General features: G+C 42.6%; 1 protein-coding gene across 22 annotated transcripts in view; it reads right to left on the reverse strand.

Annotated features, from left to right (window-relative positions):
- The window catches only part of CADPS (calcium dependent secretion activator), a 217,976-nt gene that overhangs the window by 31,075 nt on the left and 160,126 nt on the right, over positions 1 to 26,775 (reverse strand). For 7 of the 22 annotated variants that reach the window (XM_069865970.1, XM_069865969.1, XM_069865971.1 and 4 more), the window contains 8 exons: positions 26,004 to 26,119; positions 20,290 to 20,446; positions 19,166 to 19,307; positions 12,484 to 12,630; positions 9,051 to 9,206; positions 6,040 to 6,187; positions 1,775 to 1,789; positions 517 to 591 (listed from right to left, as the gene is read on the reverse strand). In XM_069865970.1, the coding sequence (XP_069722071.1) occupies positions 517 to 591; positions 1,775 to 1,789; positions 6,040 to 6,187; positions 9,051 to 9,206; positions 12,484 to 12,630; positions 19,166 to 19,307; positions 20,290 to 20,446; positions 26,004 to 26,119 (956 nt within the window). The remainder of the gene's footprint in view (positions 1 to 516; positions 592 to 1,774; positions 1,790 to 6,039; positions 6,188 to 9,050; positions 9,207 to 12,483; positions 12,631 to 19,165; positions 19,308 to 20,289; positions 20,447 to 26,003; positions 26,120 to 26,775) is intronic. The other 15 variants (XM_069865972.1, XM_069865965.1, XM_069865986.1 and 12 more) reach the window with 7 other exon arrangements.

The raw sequence follows: 26,775 nt of genomic DNA on the forward strand, positions 1-26,775 counted from the left end.
GCCGTCTGATGAAAACCAATTTCCAAACAATTAAACCTGAAATTTTGGAATGTATGACCCACTACTGTCACCCCTAAATTAACTTCTTAGAAGAGCATGTGGCAGTCTTGCACAAGATGAGTTATTTTGTCCGCACAACCTCATGCGTAGGAGTGGTGACCACCTCTGTGTGCCACCCCAACATCCACACAACAGCATTTAGCAGTGCAGCCCCTGCCTGCAGCTACTCTGAGTGCTGCGGGGTGATGCTGACTGTGGGATGCTGTCCCATTAACATAACACCCATTCCTTAAAACCACTTCTGGCCCAGTATGGCAATCCTGCCAGCAGCCTATTACATCTCACGCAGTTCGTAATCATTAAAGAGTCACTATGAAAGGACTTGGAGATATATGATCTTGCCTGAGAGAAACTAGAAGCCAATTCAACATCTTAATGTGTCACATTTTAATGGAAACATACATATTAAAAACGCAATGTTAACAGTGAATCACTTCACCTGAAGTCAAAGGTTACCTTTGCCACTAGGAGTGTTATCATTTCTTTGACGGTTTCCTCAATTAGTTCATCTATTTTTGAATGGTACTGGTGCTAAAGAAATATAAAAGGAAAAGGGGAGGAAAATATTAGCACTGATCACAGGCAAGAGCTCTACGGTTGTCAGTCTCTTCCCTTGGAAAAACACAATGTGCAGAATTCAGCTGAAGAATTATGCAGCTTATTACCCTGTGTTCCATTACAGGGGCCAGTAGTCACTTACACTTGTAGAAGAGACCTTGAATTCAGGAGAATCTTACATCAGTTCGTGAGGTACGAGCAACCCCTGCCCTCTTCTGTCTGGGAACCACATGCACACGTTGGAGGGGAGGCTTTGCCATTCCTGTGAGCACCAGCACCCAGTGCTCCTAGAGACTCTGAAGTCATTTCTGCAGGCATTACCCTTATTTGCTGCCGCAGGGGAGTTTGCAGTGGGCTGAACCGCTGGGGATGGTGTTGCACCCTTCCCATCCTCTGCAGCAAAGCATCTGAACCTGTCTTACGCACTGGGTTCAGCAGGCACACAGCTCAAATCATTTCAATGCTTTGCTCAGTGACTGTAGGATAAATTTAAAAAAACACCCAACAAACCAAGATGAGCCTTTTTGTTCCAAGCAAAAGCCACCAGGCAGTGCAGCCCCAAGCCCTGGGTGTTAGCAGATCGCACAGCACGGTCTCAGAACCGGCTGACCAGTGCTAGCGCCTGCAGCATCAGTGCTTCTGAGTCTTCAACCCAATTTCTGCATGTGCCAAACCTTGCTTAGCTTGGGAGCTCTGATGCAATCAGCTGCAATATGGCTAGAATAGGTACTAAAATACAGTCTTCTACTAATTTAGAAAAGACCTGTTTCCAATACAAGATTTAATTAGTGAAAACACACAGTATATTCTTATTTTCAATGGACTGAGAAAATACTGATTATGACTGCTTTCCAACACAAAACATTTGATTTTTCAGTCAAACATTTCAAGCACTGGTGCTAGTCACTATATTCATTACCACTTGGCATTAATATTGTTTTAAAATGTTAACATCAAATCACATTGAAAGAGACAAATCTGCTTTAAATACTAATCAGACTTTGGGAAGAAGACTGTGAGGGCTTTACAAATGCTAGATGTTGGTCTCAGTGTCTGATTGGCAGTCTCTGAACTGCTCTACAGTTTGGGGATTTTTTTTCTATGACAGTAACATATTAACACAAGAAAAGAGAAAATAAAAGTAGGACACACTTACCCACTCTTTAGCAAACTTTTCAGATCATTTGGGACAGAAATAAAGAGGAAAGTGCAAAAGACAGGAAAAAAAAGAACATATGAAGATAAACAATAAATAAATCAAAATCTTTAAACAAAAGGGACATATGAGAACAGGACCATTGTGCACAGAAACAATAAGCAATGGAAAATGAAACGTGATCAAATCCTCCCTTCTCTGAAATACAGAGATTGATACCTGGAGTACCTGCAGGCAGTAAAACAGGGGAAGGGATGGGGTTGTAGCTCACTGCTGACTGTCTTGGTGGTTTGATTTCCCTCTGTAGAGGAAGGCGACTGGCTGCTGACAAGCAGGGTTCAGCATCGGGGCAGCTGCCAACCCTTCAGCAGGGACGGATGTGCCCGAGGGGCGCGGTGGGGTGGGATGAGGTGGGCAGGGTTGGTACGGTGGGGCAGGGTGGTGAAGTACCTCCCAGCCCCAGCACATCCCTGTCCTAGGCTGCCAGGCCCACTCAGAGATAAAACAGATACCAACAAGTGAATATCTGCATTTCCAGTCCCCACGTCCGCACTCTGCTTTGCAGGTCAAGATGTATCGGAATCCCTTACAGCAATCACAGTTACAATTAATCTGTTTAAAGCAGAATTAGGCCAGGATTGACCTGGCCATTCCCAGCACAGCTGGAGACGTGGCTGCGGGGTGACAGGGACCCGTGAAGCTGGGTATGGGTAGGAGCTCAGCACACACCACCAGCACCTCCCAAGGGAGATGAAGAGGGGGTTGAGCATATATTGGGAGAGCCTCCCCCGTGACATTTTCCTTCTGCTGTCACACTTTCTGCGCATTGAAGACCTTGCAAACAGGGATTTTCTAACTGCTTTCACTGGGTAGATCATGACTTTAACTCAAAAATGGCTAGCTTCATGCAAAACAAGACAGTGTGAAATGCACTGGCGGATGAACTTCCAATTAAAAGCTTGTTTTAAAAGCAAATAAGGGCCCTGATTGAATAAAACTGCAGCTCTGAGAGCAGGAGAGGATCCTGTGAATGCACCAGGGCAGTGTTGGTAGGACTGTGACCACTCATTCCTGTTGTGGCTGCAGTCCCTGTGGCAGATTCAGACTGATGTCAGGGCCAGTGACCACGCAGCACGGGATCAGTGAAGCTGCGGGTCCTGCGATCGCACCCTGTGCTGCTGGTGCTGCAGCCCAGCTCCACAGTGGAAAGAGGAGCCTCGGCCAGGGTGGCAATTTGGGAACAACTGCTTGGTGCAGCTTTCACAGACACCTGGCTTGTAAACCAGCATTTCCAATAGCTCCTTCTACATTTCTACAAAAATGCTCAAGGTTAAAGATTGCAAAACTGGTTTGCTTTACTCAGCATAGCCCCCGCTTTCGATCGAGTTCATCTCAGACTTCTATTAGCTCGATTATTACAATCCATAATCAGTGCACTACAATGATTCAACTTGACTTTATGTGATGAGTATCTTGCCTTGTCATGTAACAGATTGTGTGTACGTTGTATTTCTCTAAGGACCATCTGACCTTAGATATTAAATAGAAACATACTAGACCAACTGAGAAACATTTAATACATACATTTATCCCCTTAGATGTATTAAAAATTCAGAGGAAAAATAAATATTTAAGATGGTAAAGTATGTTTACCAAATGTTTTAACAGCTGCCTTTAGAGACAAGGAAATGGAAATCAAATGATGGGTGTTTGTTTCACAGAGTAATGATCGCAAAATGCATTCAAGTATCTGTTAAAGTCAGTGTTTGGAATGAAAGGCCTTTGGGGTGGGAGGGAAATGATGGGAGTGAGGTCAAGTGATGTGTCAAGAGCCTGTCCATGTTCAGCTTGGACTGTCAGAAAAGTCAGTGCTTTGTTTCTAACAAAAATGCCTTCTCCACTTAGGACTCGGCATATGCCCCTGCTTGAACAGCGTGGTGGGCAATGTGAGTCCTATTTGCTCCTTTTGAACTGCCTGCAAAGGCAGCACATGTTTTTGGAGTCATGTAGCATCTGTGGCACTGATGGATGGTCCCACCAGTGGGCTGTGCCTGTCCATCCACCCCATCCATCCCTCCCCATGGGGCTGCCGGTGGCCTTGGCCATGCTGGGTAGCTGCTACACCCCAGGCAGGGGGAGACAGAGGCACTCAGTGACACACAGACAAGTCTCCCCAAATTCCAGGGGAAGGCACAGTCTTTACTCCTGGTTCTCATCCCTCTGCTGTCTATCTGACTGTCTCAGCATTTCCCCTGGAAACTGGAAGAGGTACGGTGGCAGTTTGTCCTCCCCTCATGGGCTGTAACGACAGATCTACACCTTAGCCTGAGCCTCTCCAGCACGACCGCCCCAGTGCACGGGTTCAGACAGCTTCAAGAAGAGGAGGTGGAAGTAGCCGAAATATGGAGCAGCAAATGGAGGAGGAGGAGGTAGGAACACTCATTAAAAGGAAGAAAAGAAAAAGGGAGGGTGTATGAAATACTGCAGCCCTAAATGGTAACTTATGCACTGATAATTTCACATCTGCTTTACAGGTCTATTAGTTCAGCTATCTGTTAAAAATCTCATGCCCTCTGCTTGCAACAGGAGTCAGGCTGTCTCCGAGCTGTCATGCCAAACAGCCTCTCGAAGTGGCAGTGGCAGATTTGTGGAGCTTATCTGCGCTGCAGCTGGGAACAGCAGAGATACAACCATGGTGCTGCCTGCTCGCTCCCCTCTCACTTGCAGTCTGACTCAGGCTGAATGCTCAAACAATGCTCAAAATTTGGAGGAAACTGTGGCCAGCATAGGGCATCACAAGTTAGAATGGAAAGATGCAGCTGTTATCAGACTGGTGCCATCTGAAAACCCAACCTGACAGTTGTACGAATACAATGAGCTTGCTCTGCCACGGGATCGGAGTCTGCTTCATCTCCCTGTCCCCATGGACTGTGCTAGCACAATGCACAAGGGTTTGATCCTGGTTTGCAGTGGGGAGCACTGCAACCACAGCCCTTCCTGGCTGGCAGGGCACTGCCAGATGTTGCAGCAGCTGCAGACTGCGGGATTCAGGCAGATAAAAGGGTATGAATATGGAACAGAAAATGGCAGAGAAGTTCATGTCCAGGCTTGAATAACCAAAGCCCAGTCAAGATCTGGGGATCCGACCCAGAGGATGAGGGAAGAACCCGATGGTGAGCAGTATGAAACCTGTCTTGCAAAGCAACTCTCACAAATAAAATGTCATAACGGAAACATGTATAAGAAAAATAAAGAGAAAATGGGTCTGCTCCAAACACCACTGACATCAGGGCAAGGATCCCTGCTGCATCCAGTGGCCTTTGGAGCAAGTTCGAAGCAAGGGAAACAACTAAATAAACCAAAACCAACTTGCCATGGTTCACTGCAAAATGAGTTGTAGTGGAAGTGCTTATCTAGGAAATGCTGACAAGCAGCAGGGTAGGAGAGCCAAACAGTATTTGTGAATTTATTCTAGACTGGTATATGAATATTTAATTTGGCTTGAAGCCACTGTAGCAAAATGATCATTATGATGCGTTTAATCTAGTCCAATTTACTATGTCTTTCTAAGTCATAGATCAATTCACAGAAACTTCAACCTGCAACAACTATGGCTTCAGAACAAAAAAAATCAGCAATTAATTATAACAGGCTTGTTGTTTGGAAACTTGAGTCATTAAGAACCTGGAAATCCAGGATCTTCAAGCGTGCTGATTACAATCAATACTTCAGGAAGTCAAAGCAGCAGTAATTTCAATCTAATGTTGGAAGTTATCTATTATAGTGTTAGTTTCTTTTTTTGTTTGTTTTGTTGGTTTTTTTTTTTTACTTTCTTTTTCCTTAGAAGCTTCCCAGCAACAACTTGGCACTTCTGTTTTCTGTTTTCCTTACGTTTGTATGTTTGTCTACAGAAAATAGTGATATACAGGAAGCGTGCTGCTGACACCTGGCTCCAAGGTGCAGTTAATGACTCAATATATATGGTCATCATGCATCAATCAAGCTTAAGAGACACCTTACGCATACCACAGTCTTTGCAAAAAGTCAGTCCTAACTGATGAGGATTCCAAATGCTTATGTTCATTCCGAATGTTAATGTTCATTAGATTTACTTGAGAGCAAGCCCCTGCATCTTCATCTGCACACTCTATATGGAAGGCTAAATCCACAACTGGTACCACATCTCTGAAACCAGCACAACAGGAGAAAAGAAATTTCACGACATTGCCTTGAAAGGCTATGAAAGGAAGAACCTGCATTTTTACCTCTTGGCCCATTTCCATACTGCAAAGCTTTGTTGACTGAGCTTTGGCATCCACCATGACATTAAACATGGTGCATATTGATTGAGGGACTCGGAAATCTGTTGATCGGCTGGTTTTTTGCAGCTTTACTTCAAATGCAATCCGGGTTCTGTTAAGGAAAAGAGAAAAAGGCATTTCAGTTGCTTTTAAACATACTGAAGACAATAATAATGTGAAACAATACGGAGAAGTCAATGCACCAGAAAGCCAAATGCTGCTGGGAGCAATTATAGTGCAATTGTTACAAACGTGCTTTTACTAAAAGTGATTTTCCAGCTTAAAAAGAAACCCCTTTTCCAGAATATACACTATTTATAGTGTGTAATGGTTTCAGGGAAACTATGACTTTCTCATGCTTGATAAACAGTATGATGATGTTACAAAGAGCAGTGTCAGCGTCAACGTACACTTATAATCCGGTTGCATTAGCTGATTAAAACCACAGACAAATAACAAACCTGACGCACTAAAGGAAGCTCCTATTGCTCCATGATATCAACTACATGTAACAGAAACTCATTCATCGCTTGACTGAAAGGACATTGCCAGATCATTGCATTTTTAGGTCTACATGGTTGTATCCACTCGCTGAGAGTTCCTAACTGTCTCTTGAGTTCAGAGAGGTGTTTTCCCTGAAGCATATTCACCAGAATACGTCTGCAAAATATGCATGGGTGCAGTTGTGCACATACGAATACATAACACATTGCATGAGCCCTCACTGCACTGCTCTCCTGAGGTTTCACTGAGCTCAAATTTGACATTCTTGGCAGTTCCAAATCGTATTACACCAAAAACATTGTTGGGCCAAAGACTATAAGTTTTGATCCTGTTATATTTTAAGATATCAAGGGATTTGTGACTCTAACATGAGAAATACTCTGCAGTACGGGGGGGACACTACCTTGCCTTTCTTTGAGCCTCTCTGCAGATTCTGGAGGTACTTTATTAATCTAACCTAACCCAGAACAATTATCACATCAGACAGAATCTGCCAACATATTAACATAGGAGCTTCAATTTAGAACTAACAAATAATACGAGCTGCAGCTCAGGAATAACTGGTCTCAAATGATTCCCTTAAGGGTTATGCAAATGAAAACTCATTTACAAATGTGAAACTCTTGTTCTTGGGATCAGATCTGAGCTGGTTCAGAGGTCCTCCTGACTGGATTTATTGGTGAAGAGGCCGTCCTTGCAAGGGCTGCTTTCCTGACAGCTCCAAAATACAACCAAGCACGGAAGGCAGGGTGGCTCCTCCATGGCATTCAACAGTTCAGAGACAGACGCGAAGAAAAATGTTGTGTCAAACTGAAATTGCTAAAGAAACCTTAGCCAGGCCCTGTTTGCAGGTGATATAAATAGGGAAGGCAGCATATTGGTTTACATCAGCAGTGGCATTTGAACTGATTTAATTACCAGTGCCAGATTTAGCCTGGACTCGGGGACTAGAAACTTGATAATTACTGAAAGGACCCAAAGTGACTGGGATTTTCCATCTTCTTGCAGAGATGAGCATGTTCCTACATACTTATGCTTAGAACCATTATATATAGTCATATCATTACAAGTTGGGCCAGGTTTTTACAGAGGGGCAACATATTTGTAGAAAGGTTGAAGCAGTTGGGGAAAGAAAACCTTGGCTTTCAGGCACACGGTCCCTTCTTCAGATGTACCTGGGAACTTGCTTCTTTTTCAGTTATCTCAGCTGAGTTAACCTGGTCTGATTTCTACAGATCATCGTGGCTGCAGCTGCACTAAAGGTGCAAAGCAAAGCTGCCTTGGTTCCAATTTAAAAAAAAAAAAAAAAGAAAATAATGTGTTTTGCTGATGGTGCTGGGGCAGAGCAGAAAGCAGAGCTCCAGCACTGGGTTTGCTCCTAAAGAGTCGTCTGAAACTCAATGTTTGTGCCAGCCAAATGACCAAAGATGAGCTACTGCAATAAGAGGGGACTTACTCAATACCAAAGACATCACGACCATCTCATTGCACTTAAAATGCACTGGGGTTTATTCCAGAGCAGTGAGAGAGCAAGCTTCGAGCTGTCTGCCTTCCAATGGGTGAGTCTCCTGCCTACACCTCAGGGACCAAACAGGCCTTCTCCTATGGTGACGTTGCACATCCAGACTGTGAGGCATGTGTGAACAATAAATGCCATGCTCACACTTGCAGAGTAGCCAGGCAATTGTGGTACAGAACAGCCACATCACACATTGCAGCTAATATTAGCATGTACCAGCTGTGTTTGACACCCATTTTTCCTTTAGTTCATCTCTTTGTCTATTAATTTCTGCACAATGGAATGCAAAGTTCTTTTCTCCCTCCTGCCTAATCACTTTTGATGCCAAATGGGCATAAATGACTGTGGAAAGATTGGAAATCTAGCCTTAATATTTTGCTTTCAAAATGACAGCTGTCTGCACATTTAAAATCTTTTAAGGAAAGCCCTCTGTTTTGGAAGAGCTGCAGGTGAGTATCCTATAACGCAGCTGATGATACAACAGCTTTTCTCAGTCAATGGCAGACGTGAAGCCTGTGTGCCAAGCTACACAATATCCCCTTTCTGGGAACACTTTTTGCTTGTTTTTTCATGGATCTGTGTTTTTAGGTTAGTGCTGGGATCTTACTTAGAGCTATGCTTTCAGCACCCTACCCTGCTGATACCAAACTGTATTTACAAAGAGCTGACCTCACGTGTGGCACTGAAAATAAGTAACTGCCTATAAAGCTTGAAAGAATGGCTAATTTATTGCCACTTTCCAGAGTCTCAACAGAGAGGCGCTTGCTTAGGAGTGCCCACAATTCACAGCAGAAGAATAGCTTTACATCGTCCCTGTGTTGGGGAAAGGGGATCTAGGGTCAATAATAAATGGTGGCTGACGTGAAGCTTCCTTCACAATAAGACGGAAAAAAACTGTTGCACCCCATGAGCTTCTACGAGAAACATGACTAGATTGCTTGTGGGCAAGTACCTCTTCACACAGGACTCAATCATATCACTCGCCATAAGCTTCAAGCGTTGTTCTAGGTGCTTTCCAAACTCCTCCTCAGGCCAGTGCAAATCCCGAATGAAGGTTTGTAGGGCATCGAGTTTCCAGAACAGATCTTCTGAGGTACCTGATCCATTGCTGGCAGGGCAAAATGAGAACAAAAGTCATAAGTGACATCAGGCTCTTTGTAACCTGATGTGGAGACCATTCCTGCAACAAGTGTAGAGCAGACAGTAGTTTCATACACAGGACAACGCTGGCAATCATCTCCACCATCAGGATTTTGAGTTTTACCATACATTGCCTAATCTACCTTGCTGTCATAACTCACAGAACTTTCCAGACCAGATGAGTAAGACAACATTATGAGTTACACATATTAACAAGAATAATGTGTGTATGGTAAAAATCAGCCTTAGTTAATAACCACATAAATGTATGTGATTATTAAGAATTAAGGCCAGAAGTCATGGTAGAAAATCCTCGATCAATAATAACTGCCATACTAGATTGTATGCAATTATTAAGATTTAGGGTCTCATGCAATTCTCCCCCCTTCGAATTATACCTTGAGGTTGCCTTGTCCCCCCACAGTGAGGCCCCATTTCTAGGTAAGGGACAGTGCTAACAAGTGGTGAGCGAGGACACGCTTTATCTCTTGAACAGCTGAAAAAAAATCGGGGTAAGTCAATTGAGCTAAGGGCACTAAACATCTCACATCCAGGAGTTTTGGCAGGATTGACCGCTGCACCTTTTCACAGATCTGCCTCTTGCAAAGGCATCTATAGGACAACAAATTTCCATTTTTAAAATTGATTTTGCCACATCTTTGGTCTGTCACAAAACTCTGAATTTCTCTCCCAAGAGCATATTCTCATACCACACCCCGGCCCAGATGGAAGCCTTTGGTCCTGCAGTGCGTAGCTACACCGGCTCTTTTCACAGTATAATTATATCTCAAACCTCCACTTACAGAATAAAAATACAGAACTGGATTGAGCTCTGCTTGTGCAGAGGAATTTATGCATCCAAACCCCTTTTCTCTCCCTCTCTCCTTCTCCCTCACTTTTTTTCAGAACAATTACCAAGGGAGCTTCAAGAGTTTTAACCCCCTCCTCGCATACCACTAATGCTAACACGGTAATTTAGAAGATATTTAACACACCATGCATTACCACTTGTGCTGACATCATCTATAGAAACAGATGAGGGCGGGTGTTTCTATTGTGAAGGATGCCAGCTGCATTGAGCTAATGCTAGAGGAGACCAGAGCTAATGCACACACGGCTACTGCAAGGTGAGAACCATAGTCCCAACATGCTAGAGCAGTCCTGTGGGGTCCTGTGCTAGCAGAGTTAACGAGATAAAGAATGAATCATCTCAGTTGTAGGAGAACCAGATCTGACACTAAGCAACAGGTGACACGTCCTTGATGGAGGGGAAGGGTGTGTAAAGGGTAACCAGGGAGATGAAAAGATAAAGAATCAGGCATTTCCTTTAACCAGGGGACCAGTTTGTACAACAGTCTCAAGTGTTCACCTACCACCAGTTTTCAGTTTCACCTGGTTCAAACCTGTGCTTGGGTATAAATAAGCTTTAACAGCCTAAACCCAGTTTTGGAATTGCATGAATTTATGTTTTAAATAATTACATACGTACAAATACAATAATTGGTACTTAGTACAGCACTGTTATGACATCTATTTGGTTTCAAAATTTTAAAAGTATTATTCTTGTTGATTGTCTCACTTTTGACTGGGGCTCCATGCAAATAAACAATATAGTACAGTCATTTCCAAGATGCGCTCTTAATATTTTGTTTGTGAGCACCACAATTACTCTAATCAGGCAGTCAGCTTGCAATATACTATTCATGCTCAAGCGTTTTCAGAGGGATGATCCAATTTTCTGTCATGACATGATTCTTATCTTTTCAAGGGCAATACCACAAAGCATGCACAGAGAAAGATTAAAACTTTCAAGTACTCTTTACAGACAACTGCCTAAGCTAGCCTTTAATACAGCTATCTTAGCATGAATATGAGTTGTATAGCTTTGAAACATAAATGACCATGCTAGTATTTTAAAAGTTGTTCAAATACAGTTAAAAAAATCAAACATCAATGTTTGTTTTACCTCTGGCTCATTACAGCTGCTCTGCAACACAGCCTGTGCAAGGCTGACAGCAGAAGCGTTTGGTGGACTCCAGGTGTAGATGTAATTGATGTTTCAGAAACAGCGACGGGGCAGTTTTGGGGGGCTTCTTCAGTTTTAAGTGAGAAGGCAGGGAAAAAGCAACACATCCGTGCAGTGCTGGCTGAGACCACCCTGCACCAAACTTAAATAACCCTCTAGGAATTTAGAAGGAGAACTGGGAAGATCTCCGTTCCTGTGCTAGGACATCATGGGAGATGAGCTGCCTCAAACATCGGGATCTGGGCTGAGCCCACTGTGCACTGCCTTCCACAGTGCTTGGAGGCAGAGGCTTTTAAGGGAAGTCTGATATAATAAGAGAACTTGCCTGATTTGTGCTCAGGATTTGCATTCTGTTGCCCCCTGAGCTCCACCCATGCACTCGGACAGGGAGTTGGGAGCACAGAGCACGGGTTTCTACAGATTGACTGCTTTGACACTGTGCCCGATTTTCCAGGCCATCATCTAAAGCTCACATTGAAAATATCTTTCTTTACTTGGTCATGGAATTTTTCAGGTTGTAATGACAGAATCATAGAATGGTTTGGGTTGGAAGGGACCTTAGAGCCCATCCAGTTCTAAACCCCTGCCATGTGCAGGGACACCTCCCACCAGACCAGGCTGCTCAAGGCTCCATCCAGTCTGGCCTTGAACACCTCCAGGGAGGGGGCAGACACAGGCTCTGGAGCTTTAATTTTTCTCTGGGGCCTCCCCAACATGAGTAAAAACTGTTGCAGGGTGTTCCTCTTTGTTAAACTGGTTCATCAAAATGAAGACAAAAAAGTATTATCTGGGAAATGTGGAGCTTGCATTAAATAAAATTCACTTTTAGATCTACATCTGGTCCACAGAAATTGGTTGACTGACATTGAAATTGGTTTATCTTCTCTTTTGGACAAAGCTGTTTGCTGAGACACATGATGTCGCATAATAAGCTCTGCGGTTCGTATGTTGTTCAGACCATGTCCCATTGTTGACAGCTATTTTGTAAAGCAAGATACTTGCTCAAACTCTCAGTGGGAGTACGACAAATTTTCAAGATTTATACAAAAAAAACCCTCAAAATACATATGCCAGAAATTCACTCGTGTCTCATTCAGAAAATGTCTAATTAACTGTATCACTCTTTAAAGTTTTATATAATGCACAGAAACAAACAATACATATCCATGCCAAGATTACTTTAAATTTAAATGAGATCTAATTTGAACTGAATACACACTCAGAATCATAAATAGCAGCCATCCATGACGGTGCAGAAAAGCTAGGCATTTGTGGGATGCCTAGTGGGATGTTAACTGGTAGATTTGGTACTTTAGGGAGATTCACATTTGGTAGATTCACATTGGGCAGATTACTTGTTAAACTCCTGTGGAAGAAACAGACAGAAAGAAAAAATACCATAACAGTGACAATGCAGATGTAGCAGAAGCACGTGACACTCATAAACGAATCTGCAAGGTTCACAGCACGAGGACAGTTCAAAAACTAAAGCAAAACATTTCAGAAAGAAGCATGAATATGAAAGCTTAAGTATACTGGGTTTGCAGTCTGCAGTAAAAAGCAAGTTACTTAAAAAAAACCCAAACAGAAAGAAAGGAAGAATCACAAAGTAGCAAATGAACAGAGTACACCCACAGAAAATAATTCCACCTTCAAGTCCTGATACCATTTCAAACTGCAGAGAGCAGCGTTTCCTTGGAAAAACCTCTTTCAAGGAAGTGAGTCTCAGTTCTTACATACTTGGTTAGGCTGGATGAAAGAGCTTAACTAAGAGATCCACTAGAGAATTGGGATTCAAAATAATAAGCGGAGTTTGAAAGAAGTCCATAAGAATTCTTCTTGCCACCCAATTCAATCGAGTCAGGATTTCACGCTAAAACCTCCCGGTTCGTTTTATACTCTACAAACAGTGCTAGTCTGGAGCAATGAAATGGGGAGCCACAGTGTTCTTCTCCGGTGAAGACTCACACCCTGAGCCTGCCCTTGCATTCCTGGGTGTAGAGAAAGCAGGTCCTGCTGGTTGCCCAGCTCTACCTGTGCACTGTGAATGAACAACATTTTATAAATCCAGGAGTGGCACATGAATATTTCTTGGCTGGAAATGGGCCATCGGGTTACTGAGAAGTTCAAAGGTTAACTTATGAAGCATCTGTACTTGGACTTCAATAAATATTGTCAGATGTGCAACCATTAAGAAAAAAGAGATCTTTTAAAGTGGGCCAGTGTATTAATTTAACGTGACATACTCTCCTGAAACAGTGTGCGGTGTAACAGAACTGCATGCCCACAATCTGCAAAATACCGACGTGTTTCAGTGTGCCAGGTCTCTAGTTGTTATAATTGGTCTAATTCTCTTCTCGTGAGTATCTCATCACAGTTAAATTTTATGCAAAATCAAAATGTCATGCGATTCAGGAATCAGAAGCCAGTTTCAGAAGTGTATCTTATTTCTGCCTCCCTCTAGTAATACTACACGGCACCCTGAGACACAATCCATGGATGCTTTTACAGTCCCACTTGAGGAACAAAACCAGGGGCTTTGACATCATTTTCACCGGATCATTATTTGGGCTCAGTGAAAAATGGAATCAGGACTTCAGGATTTCAGCTTCTCCCTGCACTGCTGAAGCTACTGAAAGCTTTTCTGTTAATGCACTTCAGCATCCAGCTTTTCTGCTCTTAGCGACTGCACCAGGACACGCTGCCAGGCGAGGTCTCTCCCATTCTCCTGGATTAAATCAGCTGCTGTACGGGCAGCATTATCTGGACTCTTGGAAAACAATCCACTTATATACTATGTCTTTCAAGGCACATTGAAATCTTAGCAACTTCCTTGAGTCATATTTTGAACTCCATCTCTTACTGCAAGTTTTATATATCAAAAACCAAAGTATGGGAATTGAGCTGACTATACTGAATAAACGTTCCTTAACGCAACAGAATATACGAACCACATCTCTGTGAGAGCTCAGCTTGGCAGTGATGGCAAGTCTTAGGGAACAGACTTTATCCTCATTCTCCCTTTGTGAATAAAATCCTTTGTTGGGGAGGAAAAACACAATCTAAAGTCTATGCTCTTGTTTTCTTTTGTTTCTATTATTCTTAGTAGATTTGACTTCACGTTATCTGCTTATTCTCTTTTTTAGGCAGTAAGCAAATATAAGAATTTACTAATGTAACAAAGCTATCCATTGTTTCCATTCATACTGTATCTGCAATTAAGATGATATGATTATTGAATGAGACGCTGTCTTCATAGTGATTGAGAGAGTGTTAAATCTTCAGAAATGGCAGTGCACATGGTTAGACACTGATATGGAATAAATAAAGAAATAGCAAGAGGTGGACAACATATAAATGTATAAGGAAAAGCAACTTAAATAACTTAGCCAGATGGTAAATACATAAATCAGAGGACCTTTGGTTTTAATATTAAAATTCAAGAAGTGACAGTGTTATATTAATAAAAACACTGTATTAATAAAATATGACTTCTAGAGTAAACAGTATACTATATTCACACGGAAACATATTTTTTTCATACAACACATTATTTTGCTGATGCAAGGATATGTTGCAAGAATAAGTACTCTTAAAACAAAACAAAACAGCAAAATAATGGAGTATATTATGTTAACATACAGTAACTTATTTTAAAAATATTCTCTTGAATTGACATGCACAGTTTTGCAGGTTCATCCCATCTAATTATCTGACTAACAGTTGCAGTGAGACCTGCAAAAAATGATTAATATTACCAACAAATGTTCCAGTCTGCAGTTGCTCAGACCATAAAACTACAGGTCCAAGACAAGAAACTGTTTCTAGAAGCCAGCCATGCCTATTTAATATAGATGGCTAAATATAACCTCAGCCATCAGGCAGGGAATGTGGGCATTTGCATCAACAAGATGAGGGGTGTCTGATTTCAGACGACTCTGCTGCAGGACTGGATCCTGATACGTTTGATAAAAGATGGATTCTCTGGAGCTGTACGGTTTGTTTTCTTGGCTTCTTCTGCCTCACCCTCATTTGTTTCTGGTAGCTGAGTAAATGGCTTTCACCTGCACTCTCTACTGGGAATTTCTCAGTACAAACCGCCTGGCAACACACTCCTGGCCAACATCCCAATGCTCACACTGTACTGCAGCACCGATCACAGAAAAGAAGTCCAATTGCACAGAGGCTGCTCCTGCAGAGCTGCCCCAGTACTGACAGGAAGGCAGAAAAATCACAGCAATTTTACTGGGTTGTCTCCTGTCTTCGGAACAGAGCTAAATGAGAACCTTGCCCATACGTCAATGCTCAGTTCCTATGGGATGCCTGAAATGATTTAGTGATGGAAGATGCAAACGCCTGTCTCTTCCATCACTATAAATGCTTACAACCTCACTGCCTAGGCTGAGCAAATGCTCAAGAGCAAGTCTTTTCACAAAAGCCTTGATGAGAAGCAAAGAGCTTGATAGTGAAGTAGGCAGTCAAATCTGCACTCCTCCTCTGACTGACACCCAGAATAGTAACAGAAATACTCATTTTCACTACAGCGGTGCGTCTTTTAAAAAGAGAAACATTTTTCACTAGCATTTTGTAGTAGAACAACCTCATCAAATGATGTGTGTAATCGAACTGTTTGAGTTCTTACATTTACATTAACAATACATTTATAAATATTTTGCAAAGGGTTAGTGAACAATTACTAGATGCTAAAGCCAGGACTACAGTGTGGCAGAGACAGCCACAGGTCAATAAGCAATGTCCTAGTCAAGCCATTGAAATTGGTTGTCATTGCACCGGCTTTAGCATTTGCTCAAAAAGATCTTTCAACACAGACACACACACACAGAGATGCACACACACACATACGTGTCTGCTGGCTGCAAGATAAATCAGCCTTCTCCGAGAATCTAGCATGAAAAAAACCCACTGCAAACCCTACTTTTCCAAGACCTCTCAACTCACCAGAGAACAGACCTACTCTATATCTTCTGTACTTGGATGACTGTGCGAAGGACAAGTGTTCCACATTTCTCTGCGTGGATTCATACAAGCACACCAGCTGCTCTAACTACAGGGCATGGACCCCCTGCAAATTCAGCAGCTCTGCAGAGGCAGATTACGTAGCCTTCATGAGCACATTGCATCGATGCTTTTTCCCCTCATGTTTTCAGTATTTAACAGTATCTCTCTAACTGTTTGTGATTTCTATACCTAGCTCCTCGTAGCATAAGGTGCAGAGTATTCAGCAAAGAAAATAGAAGAAATACATGCTTGCAAACTGCCATCTGCTCAGGTTATGGAGAGCTACATATTTCAGCCTTGATTGCAAGCACAAGCATAGAGAAACCCTTTCAAAAGATTCCATGTTGCAGAACAGTTTCTTGGTTAACGTCAGATAATGAGATTTCCTTCTTATAACTCGCTGTAGAGATCCAAAGCAGGACAGCAGTAAGCTCAGTGGAATGGAGAGCCATGATGATCCCACTTTTCTGGCCAGCCTGGAAGCCTTTCTTCAAAGCAGAGGAAAACATGGGAAAACATACTGCACTGTTACAAATTCCCCCAAAAATTCTGCTGGAAAGGCAGCAATGGAAGGCTTGGATGAGAATTGACTGGTCCAAACTATTTGAGAATCAATGGCCAAAAATTCAACCATGTTGAAGTACAGTCATGTGGGGGGAGAAGACAATAGATACATGAGGGCAAATCAAACAAAATGAGTCTCTAACCTGAGATATTCTGCAAGTTCACTGTTGATCAAAGAGGAGCAGGTTTGCCCAGGAGGCAAAAGATGAAGATGCCTAAACATTTAGTTCTGAACAGCACATGGGAAGTGTCATTAGATCCTAGGAATGACACGACTCTTTCCCCTTATCCTGCATGTGCCACCCTCTGTGCATTTGCTGGCTCCTTCCCTTGTCCAGTCACATTGTGTTACACCAGCATTTGCAGCTCGCGATTTTGCGTGAGAGACACAAGAACTAAATACCAACTAGTGAAAAAAACACCCGGAGTGCATCTTTTCACCAGATGGACACAAGCACCCACCTCCCTGCTGGAAGAAATCTTTTAAATACCCAAGTCTGTAAGACAGAGAGCCCATCCTGGGCTTTTGCTTGAAACTGCAATGCTCAAAGCACTCAGTAACTGGAACTCCAGAAGGGAATAACTGTTATAAGAGAACTAACAGAAGGTTGTTTGGAATTATCAAAGATAACCTGACAATGATAGCTAATGGCACACGCAGGGACAAAGCATTTTGACAGGCAAGTACCACAGCCAAGTACTTATGGACATCTATAGCTAAGCCACAGAAGTCATTAAAAGCCAAAATGACATCAGCTTCTGAGAAAAGGAAAAAATCAGAACAAATGGCTTATAGACTACTTGATTGAGGCAGACAGGTACACAGTATTAACTGTTTCTTAAGAGACAAGGAAATACAAACATATTCATCACCAAAGCAGATCTCTGAAACTGAAGTTAATGCTAACTTCGAAGTGCAATTCTGCTTGAAGGAGTGGCTGTAAAAATGGCATTCTCCTACTCGAAAGATCTATTTCTTGTATGTTTTCTGGGTCACATCTGCTTATTTGAAACAAGATTTTTAGGATTTTTAATCCTGTTAGCCTGCAGACCAAACACAACAAATGGAAAGTGAGAGAGGCTCCTGAATGCAAGCCACTTAGCCGCACTCAAAACAGAGGGGATGATCAGGTGTCAAGCAAAGGCCTGAGATTTGGCAGGCAGAATCCTTACGGATGCTGAGGATGCACAAGCAAGAAAGGAAAAAACCTGGGTACTCAGACTCCAGGTCGCATATGGGAGGCTGGCTGCTGAACAAAATCTCTTTTCCTTGTGAACGGAACATATTTGGTGTGAAAAGTCCTGAAAGACCACACATTCTTTTATACAGCAACCTCTGAGAGAGCAGTGCTGCTGAACTTTGACTGGAGAATCACAAAAAAACCAGTGAAAATAGTCTCTGCTGGGGTGACCTGGTCCCAATCTCCTGTCTGGGGCACCATCAGACTCATGTGGTTTGCAAAGGTTCGATCTTTCTCTCTTAATATCTTTATTAGAGGCAAAAGTCAGTTCTTTTCCTTCGTAGGATCTGACTTGGCTTTTTAGAGCAAGCATGACAGGGTTCAGCAATGCTTCAAAACCTGTGAAATAACAACAGTAATCTAAAGCACATGCTACATTTTTATAATTTACCAGCTCTTGAGTTCAATTTGGATTGCTCTCAGGCTAATCATTCCTTGCTGGCAAATTCCTGGTTCTCCAAATTTAATAACTGATTCTGCTTGACTCCCCTCGCCTGTGTTTCACTATGGTTTCTGTAAACCTCATCCTACAGGCAAGGGAGATGTGGCCCAGCAGAGCTGCCCAGGGACATGGGGACATCTGCAGCCACCTGCCATGGGGCTGATGTGAGAAGCACAGCATCGCATGATCCCTTCACAGGGTGCAGGGAAAAATGAGCATTGGGAAGAATAATTTCGGCAATGTATCATACAGGTTATAGGGCTGGACTGAATACAGTGAAGCGAGGTTTATTTTTTTTTCTGAAAAGGAGCCACTTGAGTTCCAAAGCAGCATTGGAAAGGGCCTTTTGGAATGGGATCCAAAAAGCCATGCCAGGTAAGGTTTTCACATTTTCATGCTTCCATGTCCAAAGGAACACAGTTCAAACTGAAGCAGCAATGCATTTCAAAAGGCAAATACCATTTCCCTCATTAATTTCAAAAACCTGAAGAGATCAAGCCTTCTATTTGTAGCATTAAACCAGAAAATCTAAAGAACTTTCTGCACGTCCAGTCTAACGTTTTCTACGGCATCTCTGTATGAATCTCCATCCATTTGCACCCAAATTCCGATTGTATCAAAGGAGGTTTCCTTACTTTACTGGCTCCCATGACTCCCGCTCAAAGCCCCTGTGAATTGACTGTGCAATTGAGGACTCCATCAGATCGACATATCTAACAACAAGTGGAGCAAACAGGTCTTGGAGGTGTTTGTGGAATTTTCCATTGCACAAATTATCTAGAATAGATAAATAAAAGTATAGTAAGACACTACTGTTACTAAAAGCTCCGTAACAAACTACAGCGTGGTACTTCATTACACAATGAATCTGTCAGCAAACAGAAGAAACTTTGAGAACATAACAGGAGCTGGCATCAGGCACCAACGCTCACGACAAAGACAGCAGGAATGGCTTCTTACGCCAAACAAATAAACAGACACCAAATCTTCTTTTACATTAATGTCAAGCTTACAAATACATTATTACTTCCTGCGAACAAAATGGATGTAAGAAATACAGCATGGCAACTTTAATGGCTGTTACAGGTAGGAGAATCATTTCTTCTTTTATTACTTACTACTATGATGCTGGAAATTGCTCTCTTGGCATGAGTCCCTGGGTTTTTTTACGCAGAAAGTTAACTGGGGCCCTGGTCTAGGCACCCAACTGAAGGCAATGCCAATTCTGCCACAGGTCTCCAGGGAGCGGCAGGACCACTGGGGACAGTGCCAAATCCTCAGGGATTTTGAAAGCGTGGGCGCACGTGCTTTGGAGAAGAGTCTTATTTCACAAAGCACAATTCTTCTGAACTACTCTCACTTCCATTTACTTTAGTATTTTCCTCCATTCAATTAATTTTTTTAAAACAGGGACTGTTTTACTCCATGTTAAATAAATGCAGTACACACATATAAAATGATACACACATTTAATGACAGTGAGATAGAGAACCCTGCTTATCAGGCAGCCATTACCAAGAGCTGTGAGAAGACGAGGCAAAATAAAAGTTCAACTTCTCATCTTCAACTGAGGGATTTGATTTAGGGGGTGACTGTGTGCTTTTTTTTTCTGATGGAATAAAATCAGGCTGATGCTAAAAGAATATGTACTGTCAGTCTCTACCCATCTCAGTTCTCTGTGCGGTACGGAGAGGCTGAAAGTATTGTCAGTAACCTGAGCTGCCCACTGAAAAAGAAATGATCAAAATACAATACATACAGTCACTACGGAGGGAATCGTTTAGAAGCTGAAAGAGTGGAAAGCTGTCCCAAGTGTCTGGGGGTTGCACCTCTAACGCAGCATCCATATCCACTGCAAACAGTGACAGGAAGGTCTCCGCATGCTCAACCATTAAGTCTGACCACCAAGCGAAGGCCTTCAGAGTTGGTAGAAAAAGATAATAAAGAAGCATATTAGTTGTAATCAAGCACAAGGAAAGATGTTAGGCCACATACCTCAAAAAAAAAAAAAAGAAAAAGTGCATCCCATGGGAACTACCTTTATTGTAAAGAGAACAGTGCTTTAAAGTGCTAGCTTGCACAGGCAGCGCTAATCACAGGAATTAGGCACTGCTATTTTCATATAAAAATTTCTGTAGAGGATTTCAGAGCTCCATCATAAAGGCACACAGCTGTAATGCGGCAGAGAGGGTTTTGTCTGTTCAATTTACAATAAATGACTTAATTCATCTTTAATTATGATAATTATCAGCAAAATCAACTAATTCTTATTCTAAAATACAGAAATTTGGGAGTTTCTTCACTGTGCTTGTGGGTTTTCTCCTGTGTTTTGCAACAGTTTAAGTCTTATTTGGATTCACTACTTCTATTTGTCTTGTAAAACTAGAAGCCTAAGACATTGAAATCTGTTCTAAACCACTCACACTCTCCGTTAGAGATATTTCAAGCATCACCAATGAAAGTTCTTACAGCACTGTTCATTTTACATGGTTAGCTGTACACATCCATAGAAACACACTACCACCTTCATAATGCTACTGTTAGGAAACAGAGTACAAAGCTCTATTATTAACATGCCAAGATAAAAAAAAAAAAAACAAACTACGGCAAGCCTGTATTTTCACAGAGGCAGGAAAAAAATATATCTAAACTTGAAAACCAAAGAATATCAGTGAAGTAACTCATTCTCATGCACACGGGTCCTTAAAATTCACTGTGCGGGCTCTCTGACGTGACATTCACATCATACATGGCTCAGATGTGAATGCTGCAAACGCATGCATGCGTGTTTAGTAATCACTTCTGGCTGGGAACATGCAATATGAGAAGTGCTGTCGTTAGGACCATGTGCCGTCATTTTGAAGTGATAGGAAATTACTCAGGGACTTAAAAGGATCTAATAAACAGCTTTCCAGCACTTTGCAAGGCAAAGAAGCCTCTAGCATAGGCACAAGACTGGAGATGAAACAGAAAAGACTGGGAATAGATGAATCCATTTGAAGAGGGATTGCCAATCAGGAAAGGGTATTTTTTTTCAAATTTAGCAGACTTGAACAAGCAGAATGGACTTTTACTTTCTCAGGGTTCAGTTTTGATCCCCTAATGAAGGGGATCAAAATGAAGGGGCACTCAAGTGCAGAGCACAACTCGAGCTGCCGGTTCACTGGGCCACGGAGAGGGAGCAGTGCCCCCAAACCAGGTTACTGCCAGGGACCCCTTTCCTTCTTCCTATTTCAGCCTGACTTCTCAGCTGCCAGTGGTATTGGCAGGGGGTCTTTGGGACTATTTCCACTCCTTCATTTGCCCAAAATGTAAAGCAGACGGCATTGCCCTGCTATTATTTCATGAGTTGATCTAAAACCGGTGTTAAGACACACATAGGTTGGATGTGGCACTGGGCATTACATCCAAGATGTAAAATAACCAACATAACTGAATAACTCCTAAAATAATCTTAGTATTGGGCCTGCCCAGTCATGGGGACAAAGATGCAGATGAGGTGGGCTGTGCTGTGAAGGCCCAGAGCAGCAACACCAGGATGTTACAGGATCCCTGTGGTCGCGGTGTGGGGATAAGGAGGCTACATTGGGCTCCTTCACCCACAAACTGCCCCCATGTGCATGGAGGAAGCCAGCAGGCACCTATGCAGCCATAGCTGCCCTGAGGTGCTTAGAAAACTGGGGGGCAATGGTGATGGTGGCCCTAGGCATTCGCAGGGAAAGTCTCTGGGAAAGCTGAAACTGAGGTGAGGGAGCCTGGAGGGCTGAGCACACATGGCAATCCTCTTGAGCTCGTCCTCCCATGTTTGATTCTGTCATCCAACCGAGCGCACAGCCGTGAGGTGTCAAACCACAGAGGAACCAAAAATGTCAAGCTCCAGGTCTGTTCCGATGCCTGCTCAAACCTTCTCCCCAAAGCACAAGTGGGAACTGAGCAGATGTGGACCAACAGGGATGTGGAGAGTCCTCTTAAAATTAGCAGCGCTCACTTGTGATTTTCAAGGGGATGCTGAGCTATCCTTGGGTTCTTTGGCCATGCCTCTGCCTGCCAAGAGCCTGCCACGCTGTCTCCCCATCAGATACTGCCCATAGGGCTGCAGGCAAAGAGCCACTGCTACGAAGGACCAATGGCAACTGGTATTTTGTGGGGAGGGAAAAGATGGGAGGCCAAAGAATATCTTCTGAACAAATCCCAACATAAACACTTCAGAGTTCTGCAATAAAAACCTACTTCCACGAAAAAGAAAAAGCTATTTTTAAGAGAAATTATTAAGAAAAGCATGTGATTGTTTGGGAAAAAAAACCCACCCCGAAGTCCAAACCAGCCTCAGTTTCCCTTTTGCTGGAAAAGTAAAACTTTAACTCCATAAGTCTCTAACTTAGGTCAGGATCCTCAGCGTCCTCCTCCCTACTCTCAGTGAGCAGGACCTTCCTGCGGTGGGAGCAGTAACACCATATGTTGAAAATCTACTTCAAGATGGTAACATTTCGTTGATTTACCATCTACTTACCTGCTTTGCTAAAAATACCATGTGAAGGGGGAAAAAACGTGAGCTTTCTAGCCAAACACACCTATTATTGTATATTTTACACATGGATACACATGTATATATGTATGACCTCAAGGAGTTAAAATACATATATACATATACACATATGTATACATAGAGAGAGAAAACATAAGTTTAAAAATAGGAGAATGCCATCGTCTCTGGCATTTGTCATCAGTCATCCAGAGGAAGGGAAAGGAAGGTGGGAGACATCTGATGGGAGAGATGACACAATGACAGAGACCTCCCGCTCCGACAGATTACTGACGTAGGCACATAGTTTCTGTTGCATTTCTGCCTGAGTTGGTTTCCTTCTTTCTTTCAGGTAAGATGAACCCTACTGACCGGACATAGTACTTCTGTTGTAATGTTTTCTGAACATTTTCCATGCTGAGTATTATTTTCTGCGTTCTCATTAGGGAGTCTGCCTGGATATCCATGTCAAGGAAAAAAAGGGCATGTCTTAATTGCAAAAATTGTTGTTTTGCAGTAAATTAAGGCATTTCTTCAATAAGCAGTGCAGTGTCATTTTCTTGAACATCCAAAATATACTGAAGAGTCGCACCTTGCAGGTCAAACCTTCTCTAGGTGCATGGACAACATGTCAAAAAACCCTCACCTGCAATAGTTTCTAAAAAACCTGCAATATCTCAGTGATTCTCATTGCACAGTGAGAGCATGAAGTGGCTACAGTGCCTACGAAAAATCAGTGATAAGTCACCCAGGCTCTTCTCTCTCTCCCTTTGGGTGCAATTCCAAGTGCGCAGAGAGCTGGCCAACTGCCTGTACACTGCTGAAATGCCACAGCCACCCTCAGGACAGGGATTCAATAATGCACCCAGAGTGCGCTGGGCTTATGGAGAGAGATAAATTTCACCCTTCCAGGTCACCGTTCAGAACAAGGGACCGGGATGCCTCGTATGCATGTTGGCATTAACCTTCTGTCTCTAATCAAAACCTTGTGACACAAAAGACGCCGGAGAACAGTTCTGAGCTTTCCTCCTGGTGAGGATCTCGGCAGTGTGGCTGGCTGAACGCCACCAGCCCTGTAACCACTTCCTTCAGAATTCTACTGTTTTCAAAATAACCTGCATTTTAAAAACAGCTCCTTCCCAGCTGGTTGTACATCCAGCCCGTGCTGGTGATGAGTGGAATAAAACGCTCGTTATCCTTGGACAGGTTATTGCAGTTTGTCCACAAGCGCAGTGTAAAAATGAAGTTTATTTCACTCTTCACCCCGTATATTCTCTCTCTACATATAAATACTGTATATCCAGTACAAGGCACATACAGACAAAACTGGAGGAAGACCACTACCATTCTAGGCACTCGTGTAGAACTTAGTCCATCTCCACCACAGTGTACTAGAGGTTGGGTGAATGCAAAACGACAGAGGTAACAACAGGCTGAGGAGAGAGAGTCCAGGCAGGTAGGGTTGTGTTGGGATGTAACTGCAGCGCTTGTAAAATATACCCATTGCTACATGCATGGACCAGGCTACTATGCCACATTTACCCTCCTGTGTCAGGCTACCAGCTCTGCAAGCAGCCGACTTGAAGTTGCTATTACTCGGTCAAAGTTACAGAAGCGAGGGCAACCCGGGTAAATTCCCAGTAGGAAACATGGCACTGAGAGGGCATGCACGAAATATGACAGGAGTGACTCGTTTCATTCGGTTTAGTCACATACCTCTTTCCCCTGCCAGGATCATCCAAGATTGAATGAACAGTAGAAAAACAGGGAGGAAATTTAAATATGCAATCAAGCATTAGTTGGGTGTTGTGGATTGTTGTGTATTATCAATAAGTTAAATTATACCGCAAATTTAATATACACTGGAATGAGTTTTAGGTGACTGTGAAATTATTTATCAAATGCTCTTAATGCAAAATATATTGAGTGTATATATATATATGTATAAATGGGAAGGAAAAGAGAAAATAGCGAATGAGTATTACATTACCTACAGCCACAAACAGTAACTGTTAACTCTGAATTTTAAAACGATTAACTTTTCAATATGTATCCAAGAACACCAGATTTACAGAGAACAGAGGACTCAATCCTGCAAATACTTCCAGGCCATATGCAATGTCACTTGCTCAGGCAGAAATGTCCCACCGTGCTGCGAGTGGGATTACAGCCAGCAGTGCCAGCTGCCCCCGGGGTCAAGTGTTTCCAGGACTGAGCCTCAGGATTTTCTGGTCTATATTCAACTATGACATGGTTTCAGTGGTTTTAAAACATGAACCTTTCCGTCAAAGTGCTTTGAAGAGTTAAGAGTAGTTTATATTAGGCCTTAGATAATCCAAATAATGAGAAACAGAGTGTAATTCATCCTAACCTCCGTGACTAGTAACTGAGGTATTCCCAGTAAACCAAGGCTGAAGAGGCAGCTACTCATGTACCGCAGGGGCCTGGGGAAAACCCCTGGAAACAACCTGAGCCCTCAGAAAGCAATAAAAAAAAGAACTGCTTTGCTTTGTAGTGGTTCTCCTTGCTCTAACTCTGGAGAGCAGGAGCAGTAAGCTGTTACAGGGACCCCGCTAATGCTGTCTGAAGGCACAAACACATGGCGTTATTTGGAAATACGACCTTTCTGAAAAGCGGACAGGCTTGCTCTTGTACGTAGTTGGTGGTGAATATATTTGGCCAGATTCGGCTCCTGCTGGCGCTGTATGAAAGGCTGCAGACTGACGTAGAGGAGAGAACTTCATTAATTCCTCCTTTAGCCCTCCTTCCCTTCTGCAAAACCAATCTTTGCCTTCATCGTACTTGAGCACTGTTAGTTAAGAATACTTTTGGCTTTCAAAGAAGATAACCCGGCAGCAGTTGGGAAGACATCACGCAAATTCCCAGATCCCCCAGCAAGCCCCCAGCCCGGCGCCTCCTGAAGAGCTGGGGACAGGACCTGGCCGGGCGACACTGCTCACCTCCGCATGGTGTTCTTCGTTCTGCTGGAGGACTTCAATTACCAACTCTGCCAGACGTATTGTATCTTCTAACTTTTTAGCTGGTGTGACTAACCGGCCTACATTTTCTGTAGTACAAGAACTTGAGTTAAAAGGCAGGCAGAATGAAAAACTAGATGTACAGTAAGTTATTTTAGAGGTTTAAAAAAAAAACAACTCCATATAATTCTACAGCTTTAAAGATCTTTTCATGCATATGTTAAATGCTTATATAATTAGTACCGAGCAAACCAGAAAGCCACATTCGTTATTATACTATGAAAACACAGTGCTCCAGCTCCAACTCTCACAATACTGTCAGCGTTGTTTTGCTTCATGGCGAGATGGTGACACTTTATTAGCTCAAATAAGAACATCGCATTCCCTAAAGACAGCATCTGGTCACTGATATACGAACAATATGTATCCTTCAATGTAGATGATGCTATTATAGAAATCATGCCTACGTTATTTTAAAATTCTTTTAAGAAGATCAATTCAAACAAATCTGTCTGTACTTTTAATAAGTTGTCAGACTTGAGCAATTTAAATGTCACCTGCTACTGAAAGCAAAAAATGCAGGTCTGCCTGGCTCCAGGATTTAACTTCACAAGGGTCAAGGAATTACGCATGCTGGAGGGAGTGGAAAGTGATAAATCCCACTAAGCATTCATAGGTAAGATTTATATGGAAAAAGAGATGCAACTTTACAGCAAAAACCCCGCAAACAAACCAAAGAGTTTAA

This window comes from Phaenicophaeus curvirostris, chromosome 11, assembly GCF_032191515.1.
Source record: "Phaenicophaeus curvirostris isolate KB17595 chromosome 11, BPBGC_Pcur_1.0, whole genome shotgun sequence".
Lineage (NCBI taxonomy): Eukaryota > Metazoa > Chordata > Aves > Cuculiformes > Cuculidae > Phaenicophaeus > Phaenicophaeus curvirostris.